General features: G+C 27.3%; 1 protein-coding gene and 1 long non-coding RNA gene across 3 annotated transcripts; both read right to left on the bottom strand.

The window, feature by feature from the left end:
• Window positions 1-1350: 1350 nt before the first annotated feature.
• On the bottom strand, window positions 1351-3036 carry LOC128196133 (uncharacterized). 2 transcript variants are annotated; one of them, XR_008248282.1, is made up of 3 exons: window positions 2394-3036; window positions 1852-2065; window positions 1351-1680 (listed from the first exon to the last, which is right to left on the bottom strand). It is a non-coding gene; the product is annotated as an uncharacterized LOC128196133 (long non-coding RNA). The 2 variants fall into 2 exon arrangements; XR_008248281.1 differs by having other exon boundaries at window positions 1530-1680; window positions 1938-2065; window positions 2394-3013.
• A 5138-nt stretch (window positions 3037-8174) lies between these two features.
• Window positions 8175-11288, bottom strand: LOC108342380 (uncharacterized acetyltransferase At3g50280). Its single transcript, XM_017580150.2, has 2 exons — window positions 11205-11288; window positions 8175-9733 (listed from the first exon to the last, which is right to left on the bottom strand). The coding sequence occupies exon 2, from the start codon at window positions 9703-9705 to the stop codon at window positions 8302-8304; it is 1404 nt and encodes a 467-aa protein (XP_017435639.1). The 5' UTR covers window positions 9706-9733; window positions 11205-11288; the 3' UTR covers window positions 8175-8301.
• Between the last annotated feature and the right edge of the window lie 7697 nt (window positions 11289-18985).

Genomic DNA, 18985 nt, shown 5'->3' on the forward strand with positions numbered 1-18985 from the left:
ATAAATAATTAAGTAAATTAAATTTTACTTAGTTTTTAATAATTTCTAAAAATATATTATTTTTGTTTGAAAATGAATAATTAATGAAATATTAAATAATTTTTTTTTCAACGAAATTTATCATCGAGATGGTAAGATCCGAGAAAAATACTTGTGATTTATGGGTGAGATGTAACGTGAGTAGTTTTTCTGTATAAAAAAAATACAATACGTTTAGGTATGTATAACCTAATTGGTAAGAACTTTTCTTGGATTATATTGTCTTCGTAAATTATTTGTTTAATGTTTTAATAATTTACTAGTATATGAAAATGTATGGTGTATAATTTATATTTATATGTTGCATGTATTTATCAATGAAATGTGAATAGCATAGTGGTTAAGGTTTTAGGATTGTGTATCTATATTGGATGTTTATTTTAAGTGCTTATCATTTTTTTCGGTTTCTTTTTCAGTCAGTTTTAAGTGCAGTTTTCTTTTAAAAAAAAAATAAGTTTCACTATAACACGAGGATATTTTTCGTGGTTGGAGAGGATTAAAAGAGATTTTTGGAATAGGGGAATAAGGGAGGGCAACAGAGGTGAGTTTCTTTTTAAAACATAAAATACAAAAACCTTACGTGAACTGAGAGACGAGAGAGGATGGACTGTTTGAAAAGAAGAAGAGGAACTTCTAGCTAGTAGCAGGACGTGAGTGAAAGATGGTAGGTTTTGCTCTGAAAAATTAGATCAAGATAGTAGCTTTGGCCAAGGTATGGGAAGCTACCTTAGTTATTTTTCCTTGCTTTCAATATGTATTCTGGGTGCTTGCTGTGTTCTGGTTTTATCCTATTATGATGTGTTGAGTGTGTTATACGTTCCAACATTTAAGGTCCAGAGAGAGCCTTTTGTGTTGAAGTTAGGATAACTGTTTTATTGTCTGGACTCTGCATGTTGGTTTTTAAGTTTGTATGATGCTAATTTTTTGTTTTACGTGCATATGGGTTGTTCGGGGTTGATAACAGCAGCTATGTTGTAGCCATGAGAGTTTCATGATTTTATGCTTGGAGAGTGGCTTATGAGCAGAACCCCTGACTTTTATAGTTATATCCTTCCTTGTGGCTTTGTATCTTGTTTTTAAATTGTAAAAAGAAAATGTTTTCAAGTTCTGTATAGAAAAATGAAGAAGTGTTTTATTTTGGTTTTGGTACATTTATTTTGAGCGGGACCCGCGGCAATTAAGGGTGGTAGTTTCTTTGGTTTTATTATACTTTATAAATCATTTTAGGCTTACACCATCTCTTGGTCCTAAATTTATTAATTAAATATATGAAATTAATCCCTCAATAAACTCATTCGGGGTATTGCTAGAACTTGGCTCCCCTAAGCTCCATCCACTCAAATTTTGCCATTCATGATCAATGGAATTCACATAAGGTGAGTTCATATTACCAGGAGAAAGTATATAATCAGGTATTTGATTTTCTGCAGGATTCACATTATTCCAGCAAATCTGCTGATCCACAGTCGAATTACCTGGCGTAGAGCCACAATCAAATTCTAAGGCTTCTGGCATTGGACCAACTGTACCTCTCTGCCCTTGCATTGAAGGAATCTATTGATTTCCCGCACTTATTAATTAAATATATGAAATTAATCCCTCAATAAACCACCAATAAGCCAGGCACTAAACTTAGCAGCGCTGTTCAACAAACCAAGAAAATGTTCATCAGGAAAACTCAACAATCATGCAAGAAAATGTTCATGTAAGATGTAAATCACATGCTTCAGTAAAACCTAAGATATAAACAAAAGTATCAGAGTACAAGGCAAACTCAACAATTAAGAAACAAAATTACAAAAACAAACAAACCTCAACACGGGGAGGTCATCTATTAATAAAGTCAATGTGTAACTAAGAAGCCAATGTGTAGGTGCTTCTTAATCTTATGCCCTAACCTTCTCAATTGGCGTACAGAACAGGTATGCACCACTACCCAATCCTTGATAACCAGTAAGAATCTTGTAGTACAAATTCCCCTAATGCAGCATTGGCAATGGATTAGTCCCAGAAATTCGCGCACCCCCTGCATAAAATAGACGAAACCTCAACAACAAAGTCAGCACGTTCTCATATAACTCAACGAATAAAATCGGTAAAAACAAAGAAACAAAAAATTTTCACAAGATCAGCTCCAATGTTTCAAAACACCAAACTAGGTTCAACAGACACATAACCCAGCTGAATTTAAGAGACTCTGCAAAAACAAGAACCAACAACAAACTCCGCAGTTGAACAACCAATCTTCCTTAAAGTCCCCTCCAAAAAAGAGCATAACTTTATAAATTTCTGAAACGCAACACATCATCAAGTAATCAGAGCAGAAAAAAATAGGTTAAATGGAAGAAACTCACCAGATGAAACGGAAAACGGCCGATCTAATTGGATAATCAAGTATGAGTGGGTCAAAATAAATAGAGAAAGAAAGCGACCATGTTGGATACAAGGGTGCTTTTTATTCGATTTAATGTTCCCTTTCCTCCTGGTAGAAAACGAAGAAAGGCAAGAACAGTGAGAAAAGGGGAGAGAAGAGAGGGTGTTGGATGGTGGAGGATATCAAAATCGGATAGAAAACTGAAAAGAAGAAAAGATAAACAATAATAAAATAAAAATGTATTTCATTGAAGACAGAAATCTTCAATTTACAAAACAATCCAAGAGATTTAAATTATTGTAAAGGCTATAGCCTGAAAAGAAGGAAGATAGAAAATGGAAATAAAAAAAAGAGTTACATTGGTAATTAACAGTAATAATTAATAATTAAATTAGTAATGGGTGATTCCGGATTGAGAAAGTGGGGGGAAGGGATGGGTGTTTGGCAGATTAGCAATTGAAGTGAGGTGAGGTGCGTGTCTTTAGTTCTGACCTTGTTCAATCCATATGGGTCTGCCTCTGTCCTCGAGCAGATAATAATGATGTTAATAAATTATCCGTGTTGGCCTTCCTGTCTCAGTGCAACCCCTTTTCCTTTTTGTGTTCCCATCTATTCCATAACACGTTAAGGACTCCTTCTTTCTCTCTCTTCTTCTGTGCTATTGTACTGTGTGTACATGGAAAACAAAAATAATACACAAATTCATGCATTACATATACTCTTGCTTCTTCTTTTTTTATTCCTATTCAATAAAGTCTTCAAATAATAAGAAAATGTACAAAACAATTCATATTGCAGGTTAAGTAATAATAGCCTTTGTGTGCCACTCCTCAGATTTTATTTAAATTTATGCTATTATTAGTACATGTATTTTCGTTTGAAATTATTGTTTTTCTATTGCATGATTCTCAATCTTCTAGGAGAGCTAGGGTAATTAACAGGAGAAGTGAACATTTTGGTATGCTGACCAAAATTAATACTGTATGTTGTGTTTTTTTAGTGAGGTTAGTCTTTATCATTTCATTTTTACAATGATTTTGTTGATATATGTGTAACTAAATCTGACCTGATCAAAATAGTATTGGTCATAAATTTCACTTTAAATATGAGTGAGTTGTAAGTGACAAAGATGTGAAAATTTTTAACAAGTCTTGTGTATAAGATTGTGAACGCTGATAATAAAAAAATATTATCATTGTCAATATAAGTGTAAAAGTCACTTATTAGGCAATGTTTATTATTAAACATACCAAAAATATATGAAACTTTAAGGAAGAAAGATATATTCTTCTTTAGTAGATATAGTAGAACAAAGTTACATTAATTAGTAAAATAAAATTATAAAAGGGAGAGATGAAAACATGAAATTATAAAAGGGATGCTTAATGACACTTTCTATCTCTTAGTGTCTTGAAGATAAAATACTCTAGACTTGTAGTAGAAAAGTGATACTCAGTAGTGTTTTATTGATGAGCACAAAAATATTTGCAAAATACAACGTTCAACGGTACAAACTCTTATTCAACGGCTTAGAACTAAATGCTCCTAAACCTATACAAAGAGGTTGGTGCTTAGCATCAGTCTTTCACCATTCAACGCTATACCAAATATCAACTTTTATATTTTTAAGGAAACTTAAACCTATTCAGTTGATCAAATTGGTACTTCTTTCTCACTACATTAATTCAAAATAGTTTTAAATATAATTGCTTATATTGTAAACTCTCTTAATCACACCGAACCAAACAAAACACATCAATCAGATTCTTCATCAGAGTCTAACTCCATTATCAAACTCATTGTACTTTCTCATCTAAATAAATTAAATTAGAGATTATTATCAACTTTTTTGATATCTACTATTTCTTTGACTTTTTAAAATGTTTATTAAAATTAAAAAAATACATAATATGAAAGAAAAAACACCAAATTTATAATAAAAAATTACATTTGATACATACTATTAAAAAATAAATACTTAAGTAAGAGTATTTGTAAAGGAGAAGTCACGCTTTTATTCTGGATCATATAAAAGCCAATTTTAAGTACTTTTACTTTGTTTAGTATCATTAATTATTCATTTTCAATATATATATGTTAACATCTTTTAAAGTTTTGAATATGTTTCTAATAATTCTTACAAATTATATCACACACAAAAATTATTTTATTCTTGTACATTTGTTTTAAGTCTAGTCTAGTCCATTTCCTGTACTTTGTATTTTATTTTTATGTTAGTGATAAGTTGGTAATGGTCGTAGCAAAAACAATAAAATAAAAGTGGCAGAGTCATTGGTGATTGCCGTGTCCCACGTTAGTTGGCAACCTCTTTCATAATTTCACTTCCACACATTATCTTAACCTTTTCTTTTGTCTTCTTCCTTCTCTGATAGCCATAAACATCAGAGTTTCTAGCCAAATCTGCTTGGTGCACCCCACCAATATTACTTCAACACGTAAATCACCGTATCTATCTAATCAAACTCTCATATTTTCATATCACTATAATCTTTTAAAACAAAATTTAAGTTTTGTATTCTTATAATTAAATATTTTAAATTTAAAACTCTCTCATTTCATATTATCATCTTCTAATTAAGGCTATCTGTGTTTTTTTCCACTTGATGTGATGTTAAAGGATTCCAATAAGGTATGAAAAGAAAACTTTGTCATGACATTTTAATTGTGGCAACTAAAATGTTTTCATTTATGATTTTAAATATAAAATTAAATATTTTTTAAAAAGAAAACATTCTTATCTTGTTGTGAATCAAACAAACAAAACCTATTCCAGGATTGTTCTACTAAATATTTTAACTTAAATTTATAGTTTATACAATTTTTATTTTAAAAAAAAAACTAATTAATTATTTGTTCATTTTTTTAGTTTAAACTATTTTAATTCATTGTTAATATATCATGTAGTTTCTAGAAAGTTATATGCGATTGCCAATTTATAGCAATACTAAACACCTGTTTATGTATAATATTTATTTTTATCCAAATTTAGTGATGAAATTTCACACCTGTTATGAGATACACTTATTGTTTTTGTTAATAATTGAATAATAAATTCATAACAAACCAAATTAACTGATTCTAAAATTTTGAGAAATCACATACAATTAAATCGTTATAGAGACTAAAATTAATTAAAGAGAATCAGATTTAAACGATTTTTTCCATTCTCTTTTCTCAACTATACATGATATCAAGAGAAAAATAAAAATGGCTATCTTCTCCAGCAAAAAAAATTCAGGACGACAAGAAATGTGTATTCTGTTAGCTCAAGTTAATGTGAACTTAAACCATTCACAAAAATAAATTAATTAAGGATAAAAAACTAAGAATTTAATAGAAATTAAATAAAAAATGTTTCTATAAACTATGTTGCATTTTAATTAAATAAAATGATTATTGAGATATTTGTATAATACTCACATCTCACTATTCTTTTTCTTTTGATAACATTCTTTTCTGTCTTTAACTATATTATGAGTTTATTTGGATAACTTTTTTAAGCGTAAAATAAAAATAAAATAATTTTAAAAGTATTACTTATTTAAGTTTAAAAAATTAAAAGAAATAAAAGTTAATTTTACCAATAAATTTAAAAATTTATACAAACATGATCAGATATAATATTTTTAAGTTGCGTAATGATAATCAAATTATTTTTTATACTGATTTAGGAATCTGCTTTGCCTTTGTATACTAATTTACAATACGTTGTTCCTATTGATTATGTTATTTTTTATGATGATATGCAATTCTTTGTTGTTCTTTATATTTTTGTTTTTGACTGATGATGAAATCAATTTTTTATTAAATGTCCTAATTTTTTATGAAGTTAAATTTATAGTTTTTGCTTTTAATGATAGAAGTGTCTTTAGTTTAGAGGCTGTTTTTATCGTTCTTTTTTATATATTGTTAACATCAATATTTGTAGAGTTATCTAACATTTTTTTCAAAAGAGATAGACTTTTTTTGGTATAATTTTAATGATGTCTCTCTTATTTTTGAGATTGGTGGGGCACATGGTATTGTTGATTTTTGTCTTATAATAATAATTAAATTTTGTTTTAGAATTATTATAAAAAAATTTAGCATATAAACTTGTGATGGCTAATAAGATTATTTCTCATAATGGGTACTAATTAAGAACTGTATGTGTATTATTTTTTATGCTATTAGTATCATTTATGAAAAATGAATACGGATAATACTAGTCTTCCATTTGAGAAAAACTTTAAGTATAAGTTTAAATTTTACATTTAATAAAAATGAAAAAATTAAATATTATATAAAAGTGAAGATTCATTATTTTTTTTATTTTAAAGTTTTAGGTAGAAAATTATCAATATATTAATATCTTATGTGTTTGTATTCATATCTCCTCTTTTAATAAAACCAAACACCAAATTATCATTTTTAGAAATTGACAATTTTTAATTTTAGTATTATGCTTATTTTTTTAATTTCTATGATAGAAGAATCACGGACAGAGATTGAAGAATAAATGTGGTAACACTAATATTTTTTTGTGAATTAAAAGAAATTATTAGATTAAATTAATTCAATATAAACAATAAGAATTAGACTAGATAAATTTAATTAAACTCGTCTCAGAATCCATGATGAATATATTATTTGTTTAATATAGTTTTCTACAAAATGATTTTATATTTTGTATACTATAAATATTATCATAACTTTATAACTATTAAAAAATACTTATTTAAAATTGTGTTGCTAAATAAAATATATATATATATATATATATATATATATATATATATATATATATAGGGGTTTGCTAACGCGCGTACGCTTGTTTTTCAGTTGGTACATTTTAGCAATGTATACCAGATTTTAGTAGACAAAAATATCCTTATATACCATGGATTCTAAGTTTTAAGGTTAAGGATATTTTAATAATTTTCATTCTCAAAATTAAAAAAAAAAAAAAGAAACCCCCAAACTCTTACTCACCTCTCTCATTCTCATTTTGTTTTTATGTTAGGGTAAGTAGGTAATGGTCATAGCAAAAACAATAAAATAAACGTGGCCGTGGCAGAGGTATTCGCCACTGCCGTGTCCCACATTAATTGGCAACCTCTTCCATAATTTCACATCCACACATACATTATCTTAACCTTTTCTTTCCTCTGATAGCCATAAGAACATCAGAGTTTCTAGCCAAATCTGCTTGGTGCACCCCGCCAATATTACTTCAACACGTAAATCACTGTGTTTATCTAACCAAAGTCTCATATTTTAATATGACTATAATCTTTTAAAACAAAAATTAAGTTTTGTATTCTTATAATTAAATATTTCCTAAAAAGAAAACATTCTTATCTTGTTATGAATCAAACAAACAAAACCTATTCCAGGATTGTTCTACTAAATATTTTAACTTAAATTTATATTTTATTTTCATAGTTTATACAATTTTTATTTCTAAAAAAACTAATTAATTAGTTGTTCAGTTTTTTAGTTTAAATTATTTTAATTCAATGTTAATATGTATCTCGTTGATAGAAAGTTATATGCGATTGTCAATTTATAGTAATACTAAATAGCTGTTTACGTATAATACTTTTATCAAAATTTAATGATGAAATTTCACACCTGTTATGTTTTTTTAACAATTCTTTTTAGAACATTTTTACAACCCGATATAGTAACCATAATGTATTGTGAAAAAATTGTTAAAAAAATTGTTAAGATATTATGGTACTCTCATATACACCTATAATTAGTAATAGTTGAATAATAAATTGATAACCATCTAAATAACTTGATTTTACATGTCGGGTTTTGACAAGATACGCATAAACCAGACAGAAACGTTACAGGTACAACATTAATTATGGATAAATGATCTAGAGAGGATTGGAAGCTGAAACTGAATCCATGAACTCCTGGTCGGATTCCAGCGCAGTCATAACACTTGGAGAAAGACATACTTCTAAATCCACGCTTCCTCCTCCTTCATGACCTGGATATGACGTAACTTTTCCATCAAATTTGTTGGCATATCCACTTCTAACTGCTACTGTTTTCCCCATTCCAAATTCATTCCCGTACATGTTGAATCTGGGTGAGCTTCCCATCATCACACAGTAGGGGTCAAAATAACGACCAAGTTGATATATCAGAGGACACTTTAACCACTCCCTCACCCATCCCAACACCACCCTGTCATTATGGTTTATAACAGCCATGTGCAACTTCCACGCTGCCCATCCCAGACCATTCTCAAGCAATTCCCCTGAGGTGGCTGTTCCTGCATTCAGTGTATGAATCGAGTTTCCAAAGTACTCCTTAGCCAGTGGCGGATCCATTCTTGTACGGTTGTTTGTCGATAACTTGCAACTTGTTTTCTGATCACGCGCCAAGCTCCGCGCCCGAGTTATGCATCTCCAAACAAGTGCTGACAGCGATTGGAACGAAGATATTTTTGTGGTATTGCATTCCGAGTTGGCTTTTGCTTTCAGTTTTGCAATAGACTCTGCTGAAAAGTGGAATATTCTCTCTCTCATCATGGGTGCTTCATACCTGCTGATAAACTCGTTGTGGTGTTTGAAAGGAAGATCGATTGGTGGAACGCAACCATTCGGAAACCAGCGGTTGTGAATGGGAGGGTGCGATATGGGAACATCATGTTCATGGCCTTGAGCTTGAGCTCGAAAGATCTCTGACCACGCGTTGAAGAAATTCCAATAAGCAGTGCCATCACCGAGAGAGTGGTTCATGGAACAGCCTATGAAAACACCATCCACTAGCTCGGTTACTTGGATGGACAACAGCGGCATGGTGTGACCATCGTGGTTGAGTGCTCTATCGTGATCAAACAATGATTGAACAATGGGTGGGACATCAACGGGAGAGAGGATATCAGATATTGTTATATCTAAAGTTGCATGGATGAATCTAGCTCCCGAATTACTTGTGCAATCGACGAAAACAGTATAGAAGGGAGGGTTTTTGGTTTTGTGGGTGACAAGGCGACCACACAATGGATAGAAATGGGAGAGGGTGAGAGAAAGAGAGTGTTTGAGCTTTTCCAACAGATTTTCTATGAAATCACGTTCATCAACAAGGGTTGCAGGCTTCTTGTAGAGAAGACCCTTTTGGATATAGTGTGCAGACAACATGGCAATATCCCAAGGTGTTAAGTGACATATTTGGTTTGATTCTCGGGTGGAGTGGTTCGCTTTGACGAAGCATTCTGAAACCTTATGCACTACAGGACCATCCATCGTCTTCGTCGAACTGTTGCACATCTCCGTTTTGTGTTTTGTGTTACCAAGTCTACGAAAAGAGTCAAAAATTTATTATGATCAAATATGCTATTCTTACGATCCTATAAATACAGAATTATTCGAAAAGTTTTGAAATGCTGACAAATCATTCTTAGCACCACGAAAAATAAAATTACAATATAGAATTATATATATTATCATGAAAAGAATACTAATTATTTGAAATATTTGCAGTAATTTTATAATATACTTTGCACCCCTTTGGGTGTAGAAGTAATTTTTTTCATATGAATTTATGATAATAAATTTAAATTTTAGAAATTTATTAATAATTTTGTTTAAATTTTATTTTATTTATTTGGGTACAGTAATATATATTTAGTTTGATTTTGATAAAAATAAAATAAAGTTAGGTAGTTTTGATTTTTAATTTATTTAAAAACAATATTATTTTATTGATATAAGATAGAGATATATTAAATAAATTTTATTTTAAGTTAATTGATATTTTATTTTTAGTTTTTATTATTTATATTTAATTTAAAATTTTATTTGCATCTATTTAAATATTCTCAAAATTTAATAAAAATAATTACAATAAATTTAAGAATCCAATGATTTGTGTAGATCACTTTTTTTTTAACAAAAATAGCACTAAAAAAAAACACAAACACAAACCCACACCTAACTCATGATAAACGCCGGTAGCCCAGAGACGCAAACGCGGGTAGCCCTACCAAGTAAAGAATAAAAAACTTTCCTAATACAATGGAAAATAGTTGAAATCAAACAATAAAAACTATACCCGTATAAGCATTCTACATAAGCTATTCCGCGAAAAGTCCAATTCAGAGAGTTTAATATCAACTACTGTTTTAAATTTGAGTAGCTTTCTAAAATATTTTGCTAAATAAAAGGAAGAAAATGGAAGAGAAACAAGTTAAGTAGTGATAAACATATAAATTGATTTGTTTAAAATTAGCATTCCTATGGATTTCTTTTGAACCAATCATTGCTTAGAATGTAATAAAATAAGAACTTTTTCTTAATTTAAGTACTATGAAGCAAGTACATCCCATTCTAAAAGCAACTGCTTGTAATTAGTTGTTCAGTTTTGAGCGTTGTCAACCACCCCAAAGGCTCCCCACCAACCTACAGCTCAGACTCTTGACGTCACTTCCCAAGTTATGATATAGCACTGTTTTCGTTTGAAAGATCCCCAAATCATCGGGTCTGTAACTGCTTTCCAAATTAGTTTGGACAATCTTTACACAAATCTCAGACATTAATATTAATAGATGTTCAAACCGTAGAGAATTTCAACACACATAGAAATCTATGTTGATAAAATATTATCCGTTTTATACTAAATTTTCATAAATTTATTTTTGATATTATTTTAAAATATCTCTTAATAATAAAGATATATTATGTATATATAAATTCATGTTGATTTCTTATTTTATCTACACTTTGTTTTCCTATCAGAAACAACATTAACAACACGTTATAAAGCATACCTCACCGACACCCAATCGCGATGGCTCCTGCGCCGGTTCAAGACCCCCTTTAATTAAGGATCTCAAACCTTTCTCTGGAGAGATAAGAAAAGGTTGATATCCATCTGCTTCGACGACAACCTATAAATACTAAATTATTCGGTACGTTTTTTAAATGCTGACAAACCATTTTTATCGCCGTGTGAAAAATAAAATTACAAATTAGAATTATATATATTATCATGGAAAAAATATTAATTATTTGAAATATTAATCAGGATATTTTTTTTAAAAAGTGAGTTTAAATAAAGCTTAATACAGTTTTTTTTGTTTATATTTTCGTGAATCGACTTTTTTTTAATGTGTATGTGAATAATTAATGAATAAGTAATAAGTGAATGAGTTTGCTAATTTAAATATTGTTATGAAAAAAATTAAATTAAACAAAAATTACCAAAAATTAAAATCATATTCAACATTTCAAAAAATTAAATCCTACATTAAACAAAGTGGAAAAGAAATAGTATTAAGTCTTTGAATAATAACACTACGACTTTGTCATACGATACCCAAAGAAAAGAAACGGTGAAACCATGTAAAATAACAAAAAAACATACTTCCACAAAAACAAATTCATTATATATTTTATTTAATATTATCTTTTTTAATTTATTTTTTTTAAATATAAAAATTTACTTTTTTTTATTATCATCTCACTCTTATAATATATCAAATAAATATAAATATATGTCATTTTATTATTATTAAAAATCTTAGAATATTTTGAATGAAAAATTATCAATAAAAATGTGATAGAGGAAATATTTTAAATGACTTTACATTACTTGATTGCATTATTGTCCCGTGACTTTTAGTACATCCAGAGACAACTGGCAATATTGTCCTTGTAATAGTATATATTTATATATATATATATATATATATATATGTATATATATATATATATACATATATATATATATGTATATATATAATATTCCTTGCTTCATTGACTCAATGAAAATGAGTGAGAGAAATCCTAATATCTTTTTTTTTTCTCTTTGAAAACTTTGATTATTAGACTAAAATAATTTTTTTTTTCCTTTTAAAGAGTTTGAATGTTTTAAACGCTCTTTTCAATGTTTAAATAAGGAAAAGACTCAGGACATGTTCACTTCCAAAGAAATTACTGCTCACATAAATTTAAAAAAAATGGATTGAAATTAAAAATTCTGGTCGTTTCAATTGATTTCTGAACAATGAAAGGCGAGTGAATGCGAAATTGTTGTTTTCTTCGATCATTACATAAGAAGTGTGATTTGGAGAGATTTATGAGAAATTCTCATATCTACTCTTACTACAATTAATAATTCTCAGGTGTGAAACAATGTTTCAATCGTTTTTTATAATAATAATAATAATAATAATAAAATAATAATATTAATAATAATATATTATTATTATTATTTCAATTTACTATATTATCATTTTTTTTACATTTTAAAAATTAATTTTTATTTATTTTTTTTTACAGACATTTTTACAATTATATATAACATTAATAATTATTATTTTATATTATTTTTATAACTAGAAATATGTCAGTAATTTTTAATTTTTATCAATTAAACAACTTTTTTTTTATTTGTCACATTGGTCAAATCCTACACTAATTTTGATAAATTTTATCTTTAAATTCACTTTTACCCATTCCAAATCCTAAAAAAGCTCTCAAATTCATTCACATATTCTCATTCATCTTTTAAAGTGAACAAATTCTTAATAATTATTTTTTTCTGAAAACAAAATTATACTGCTGAAATAACAAAATATATCTCCAACTTAAGTTATTGATTACCTTTCCATGGGAGATATATCACATAAAAAGACAATAATTTCTTAAAATAATATATATTTGTTTTCAAACATGTGATTTGTGTTTAAATAAAGCTCTCTTATATGGTAAAACTTTGTTTAACATTTATATGTGATTATCATGAAACATGTGATTGAAAATAAATTTAAGATACATGTGAATGGATTGGTTATCTAACATGCTAATTTGACCTATTTAAGAATTATCATATTGAGTGTTGGAATCCATTATTTTTAAAGAATATATGTTAACTTATTACTTTGAAAATTCTATATTAAAATATTAACTGGTGAAAAGTTGATAAATACTTTTGCACTGTGGGGCATATAAAAAAAATTACCTTGTTTCACGTCAACTAACATTAAGGATTTTGGTAGATTATAATGTAAGTAAGAGATTAATGAATGATAGGATTTATTCAGTAGATTATGATTATCAATCAGACACTACAATATATTGTGTAAGATTTATTCATTAGACTATGATAAGGATAAATTTGAATCCTTATTAGATGATAAGATTTACATTAAATACATGTTTTTTTGGAAGATACTTAAGTTTCGTGGGCCATGAGCATTGTGGTTATTTTTTTGTGTCATTCTTAGATATGTATTTAATGCTGAAATTGATTAAATTTGAATTCATTATAATATAATAGATTGAAATTGAATGAATTATTATAATTTCACTAACTTACCATTTTTTTTTATTTGAAATTTATTCATCTATTATACGTGAATAAATTATCATATATATAAGAATAGTGGTCAAGAGGGATTGGTAAGTGATAATTTAAAGATTAATTTTTCTTCCTATATATATATATATATATATTATAATTTATATGACAAAATTATCTTTATTTTAAATTTTAATTAGAAAATTAAATTTACTTCTATAAACGTAGGTTAAAATATTACTAAAAAAATCCAAAAATCTGGTCTAGAAAAGCCTTTAATATTTTTTTAGATGTTCTTTGTTTTTTCAAATTACATATATCTTCTTTTTACAAACGGTATTTTTTGAAACATGTTGCATACCACATTTTGTCAAATTATATATGATTAATGTATTCTAGTTGACACACTGTTTGTTTTAACAAGTTAAAATACTAATTTATCTGATGAATTTTAATTAAAAAATATATATTTTTTTACAATATGCACGATAAATTTTCACAAGTCATGTTAAAAATCTATGAATCTTTTTTTAATGTTTCTTTTCTTTTCTGGTAGGTAAATATATATTTTTAAAAATAATTTCATCAGTATACGATAAAACTGTGAAAAACTCTCTTAAAGAAAGTCAAAAATCAAATTTTTGTTATTTTACAGTGGAGTAACCCTTTTGCTAAACAAGAAAAATGGAAACAATCTAGAAAATACACGTTATTCACGTTCGTGCACCACCATCTACTTTATTTTTGTAAGGAGATTTATAAATAATTTTTCAAGAGTTTATACTGCTTCAAAACTAAATATATTACTGACATGCTTTCTGAAGACGTGTTTAGTTCATATTAAAACTCTTACAATCATAAAACAATTTTACATACAACATTAAACAAACAAAACTTCTGTAAATAATTATGGGTATTATTCTACTTATATAATTCCTCTCAATTCAAGTCAATCATATGTACCATATATATTAAGGGATCTTCTTCCTTATACAGCTTTTCTATTTCTATCTTTTAAGTATAAATCTCCATCGAATATTCTCTTAACTTTGTATACTTTGCATTATTCTCTCAAGCACCACCGGATATTCTCTTTCGCATACTTTATTCGCACATCTTTTACAAACTATAGAATTTTCAGGTCTATTTTTGAAACAATGATTTAGTCTTTTAAGTTTTTACCTATTATTCCACAAGCTTATTGGAGTTTAAGAAGCTTATTATTGTTTATTAAGCGCCAAACATAATAACTTTTATCATATTTAGGTTAACACATTTTCTAACCTTTTTCTCTTGGTGGCATTGGGATTCGTCGTACAAATTTGGTTTTATTGAGCATAACTGTTTTAAACGTGTTGTTTAATGTGGACTTCGTTGAAACTAAATCATAAGGTGAGCCGTCATCTGTCCTCAATATCTTGTAATGATCTTGATTGTCTTGTATGATGGAATATTCTTTTTAGCTTACTTTTTCCATCGTTGAAAAATAAAATCATTGAATTTGAATCTCGTTTGTAGATTAAGGACGTGTTATTTTATGAGGATGGATTTTGGGACACTGAGTTTAAGGATGGATTTGGGACACTGAGTTCATGAATTTGGATATATTTAAAGATAAAATTGTGTTATTTTTTAAAAATATTAAAAATGAAAGTTAAAAAATTTAAAGATAAAAAGTTTTTGAAAAATTGAATGATATGATAAAATAAAATAAAAAATTAATAGAATAAAGTATAAAATTATTATTTTACTTCTATAGTTAAAATTAATATACTTAGCTAGAAATTTCTTTAAAAAAAAATCTAACTTAAACGCGGTTTTAATAAAACTGTCGATTTTTTTTTTTAGGTTTTCGAAACTGTCAAAAATATATTTCTCCTATATTACATTGTTTTCAAATATTAACTAGAATAGAATAGACTCTTAATAACTTCAATACAAAATATTAGAAAGTGAGTTTCAATGTAATTTAATCTTATTAAACCTGTTTAATATATATATATATATATATATATATATATATATATATATTATAATTTAATATTATCTCTAGTTTACATATGATTTCAATTTACAAGTTTTCAACTTTTTTACATATTTTCATAATAACAAAATCTAATGAAATTTTAGCAATTAATTTAAGACGAGTTACTTGATTCATTTGATAGTTAACTTGGATCTCAAAACTTGAACTAAACAGATGAATTTATTGGACAATTAAGAGGTCAATCTCAAATAAATGGTTCATGAATACGAAATTAATTAATTGTTTTTACCAACCTTGTAGCTTCTGATCTAATTAACCCTTGGTCAAAACTCATTTTGTGATTATGTTGTTTTACTCTTTATATCATATGTAACTTCTAGTCCCATTTTTCCATGACATGTTTTAAATTGATGATTCTCAAGCTTCTTGATTCATGTTTATACTACTCTTTTCATAAAAAATAAACAAGGTTTATTCATTCATATAGTCGTTATTTTTTATTATTTTTCTCAATAAGTTTCTTATTTTGATTTTTGTCTTAATTGGATTCTTGTTTTTTAAAAAATAAAGCAATTAAGTCATTGGTGTTAGTTTCGTATTAATACAGTTAAATAGATGTCACGTGTCAACTTGTGATTTTTTTGAATCTTTTATATATTTTTTTATTTTATTTTTATTTTAAATAAAAAAATTGTCACATGTTAAGCAGACACTGTGCCACACGACAATGAAAGTGTGATATGACATTGGTATTGACAGTGTCACGTGTCACTATCAGGCCACGTGTCATTGTATTTGTCTCAATTTAGTCCCTTAATTTTTTTAAAAGTTAATCAATTTTTCCCTCCCTTAATTCAAACAAAATTTAATTTGTATATAAACATATACACGTATTTTTATTAAATTTGATATTTTTATTCTATGTTTTAAAATTCTTGTCTTTAAATCTGTTTAAAAAAAGTGAATTTTTAGTGATGATGTATTCCAAGTCTTAATGTTTAAGTCCATAAACGTCTTATGAATTATTGATGAATTATCGAGACTATTTTTTTGTAGATCACCTTCACGAAAATATTTATTATTATTAACTTTTATAATTTATTCATTCATATTATTTAGGTTAAATGATTTCATTTTTGTTTAATTTTGTAGAAAAAATTTAAATGAGTTTCTTTATTTTTATTTGTCTGAATTTAGTTTTTGTTTTGAAAACTTTAATGCAATTAAGTTATTTTCGTTAATAATACATAAATAAAAATGTGTCATATGTTAGTTTACAATTTTTTTATTTTTCTAATAAAAAATATCAATTTGTATAAAAAAAATTGTAAAGATTTATATACAAATTAAATTTTGTTTGAATTTGGAGATAAACAAAATTATTTAATTTTTAAAAATATTATGACTAAATTGAGACAAAATAAAATACAGGACCAAATTGAGTCAAAATAAAAATATAAGGACCAAATTGATACAAGTGCAATGATATAGTGACACATGACATTGTCAATGTCATGTCAGATTGTCATTGTTACGTGACAATTTTTTTTAAAATAAAATTAAAAATCAATAAAAAAAATATTTAAAAAATTAAAAAAAATCACAAATTGACACATGTTATCTTTTTTAACTCTGTTAGTACGAAACTAACAGCAAAAACATAATTGTTTCAATTTTTCAAAAATAAAGAAAAATCTATTTAAAAAAAAGTCACAAAAATAGAAAGTATATGAATTATTAAACCTTTTGACGGTGTCGTAAAATCATAGAAGACAAATATATATATATATATATATATATATATATATATATATATATATATATATATATATATATATATATATATATATATATGAAATATAATATAGAATATACGTAAGTATATATTAAACCTTTTCTACACTAACATCCAATAAAGCCTAATCATTTAATCACGTAAGATTAATAGTTAAGAATTGTATTCTAAATTAAAATTCTTTAATAATAATAGGTTGACCAACAATCTATTTTTTTTTCCAACACTTCTCTACTTTATCAAAACTTCAGTTCATTTTTTTTCCCACCTTCCTTTATCTGAGAACCAATCCCCGTTCTTTCAACACTATCCTCAGCTTGACTTCTAAAAAAAATAAGTCAACTTCTTTTGCCCCATCCTTTCATCTTAGGCCATTGCTTCCTGCACCCTATGTTTTCTAACCACCATCTTTTTTCAACCACCCTCTTCAGATACAGATATGTAGCCTTTGCTTAAATGGGCTTTGACTTTTCTTAAACGAATAGACTTAAGTTTGATATGTCAATTTCTTTCTTGAGTTTATTCAAAAAACATGTTCTCATATTTGAACTTTTTATATACGTGGTAATTCTTAGAGAGTCATTCCCTCCACCACCACAGTCTTCTCCCTACACTTCTCCATTCCTCATTTACACTTGCCAAAAATTTATATCGTGTGGTTAAAAAAAAATTAACTTTTCACCAACAGATATGAATATGCGTTCTTCCTTCATGGGACGTCAAACATGTTAGATGTGGACTTTAAACCTAACTCAATCCCACAAAACCGGCTTGTAAAGTGAGGTTTGCACCTCACTTATATATTATAATTTGGCCTTATATCTAGTCGATGTGGGACTTCCAACACATTTCCTTTACGCCGAGGTGTAGACATCTCGTATGTGATAGTAGAAATTGGGTGGTCCTAACGGCCCGATAACGGGTGGAATAGAAGAATAGAAATCATGACTCTGATACCATGTTAGAAGTGGACTTTAAATCTAACTCAATCCCACAAAATCGACTTGTAAGGTGAGGTTTATACCTCACTTATATATTATAATTTGATCTTATCTACAATTGATGTGGGAAAGGAAATAAATAAAGGAAAGAGAAGTTTGTGTGGAGGTAAGTTGTATGTGCGCCATAAGAAATTTAGCTTTTAAATAGAAGTATAAAAGCTAAGGCTAAAAGTAATAAAATTTTAACTTAAAAATAATTTTGAAAAACAAAATAAAATGGGGAGGTATAAGAATTAAATGATCATTTTATTCTTTCATAACTGATCATTTAAATTTATTGGATATAGAAAAAAAGAATCAGTACATGACAATTAAAATTACTACTCCTCCAAATATAAGACAAAGTTGGAAACAGAGAGACTAGCTTTGGAAAAAAAAGCAAAGCTTATCATATTTTATGTGACGTGACTTTTTAACGTGCAGTGCATTGCAATTTATTTTAAATTATATTCATACCAACGTTG

This window comes from Vigna angularis, chromosome 4, assembly GCF_016808095.1.
Source record: "Vigna angularis cultivar LongXiaoDou No.4 chromosome 4, ASM1680809v1, whole genome shotgun sequence".
Lineage (NCBI taxonomy): Eukaryota > Viridiplantae > Streptophyta > Magnoliopsida > Fabales > Fabaceae > Vigna > Vigna angularis.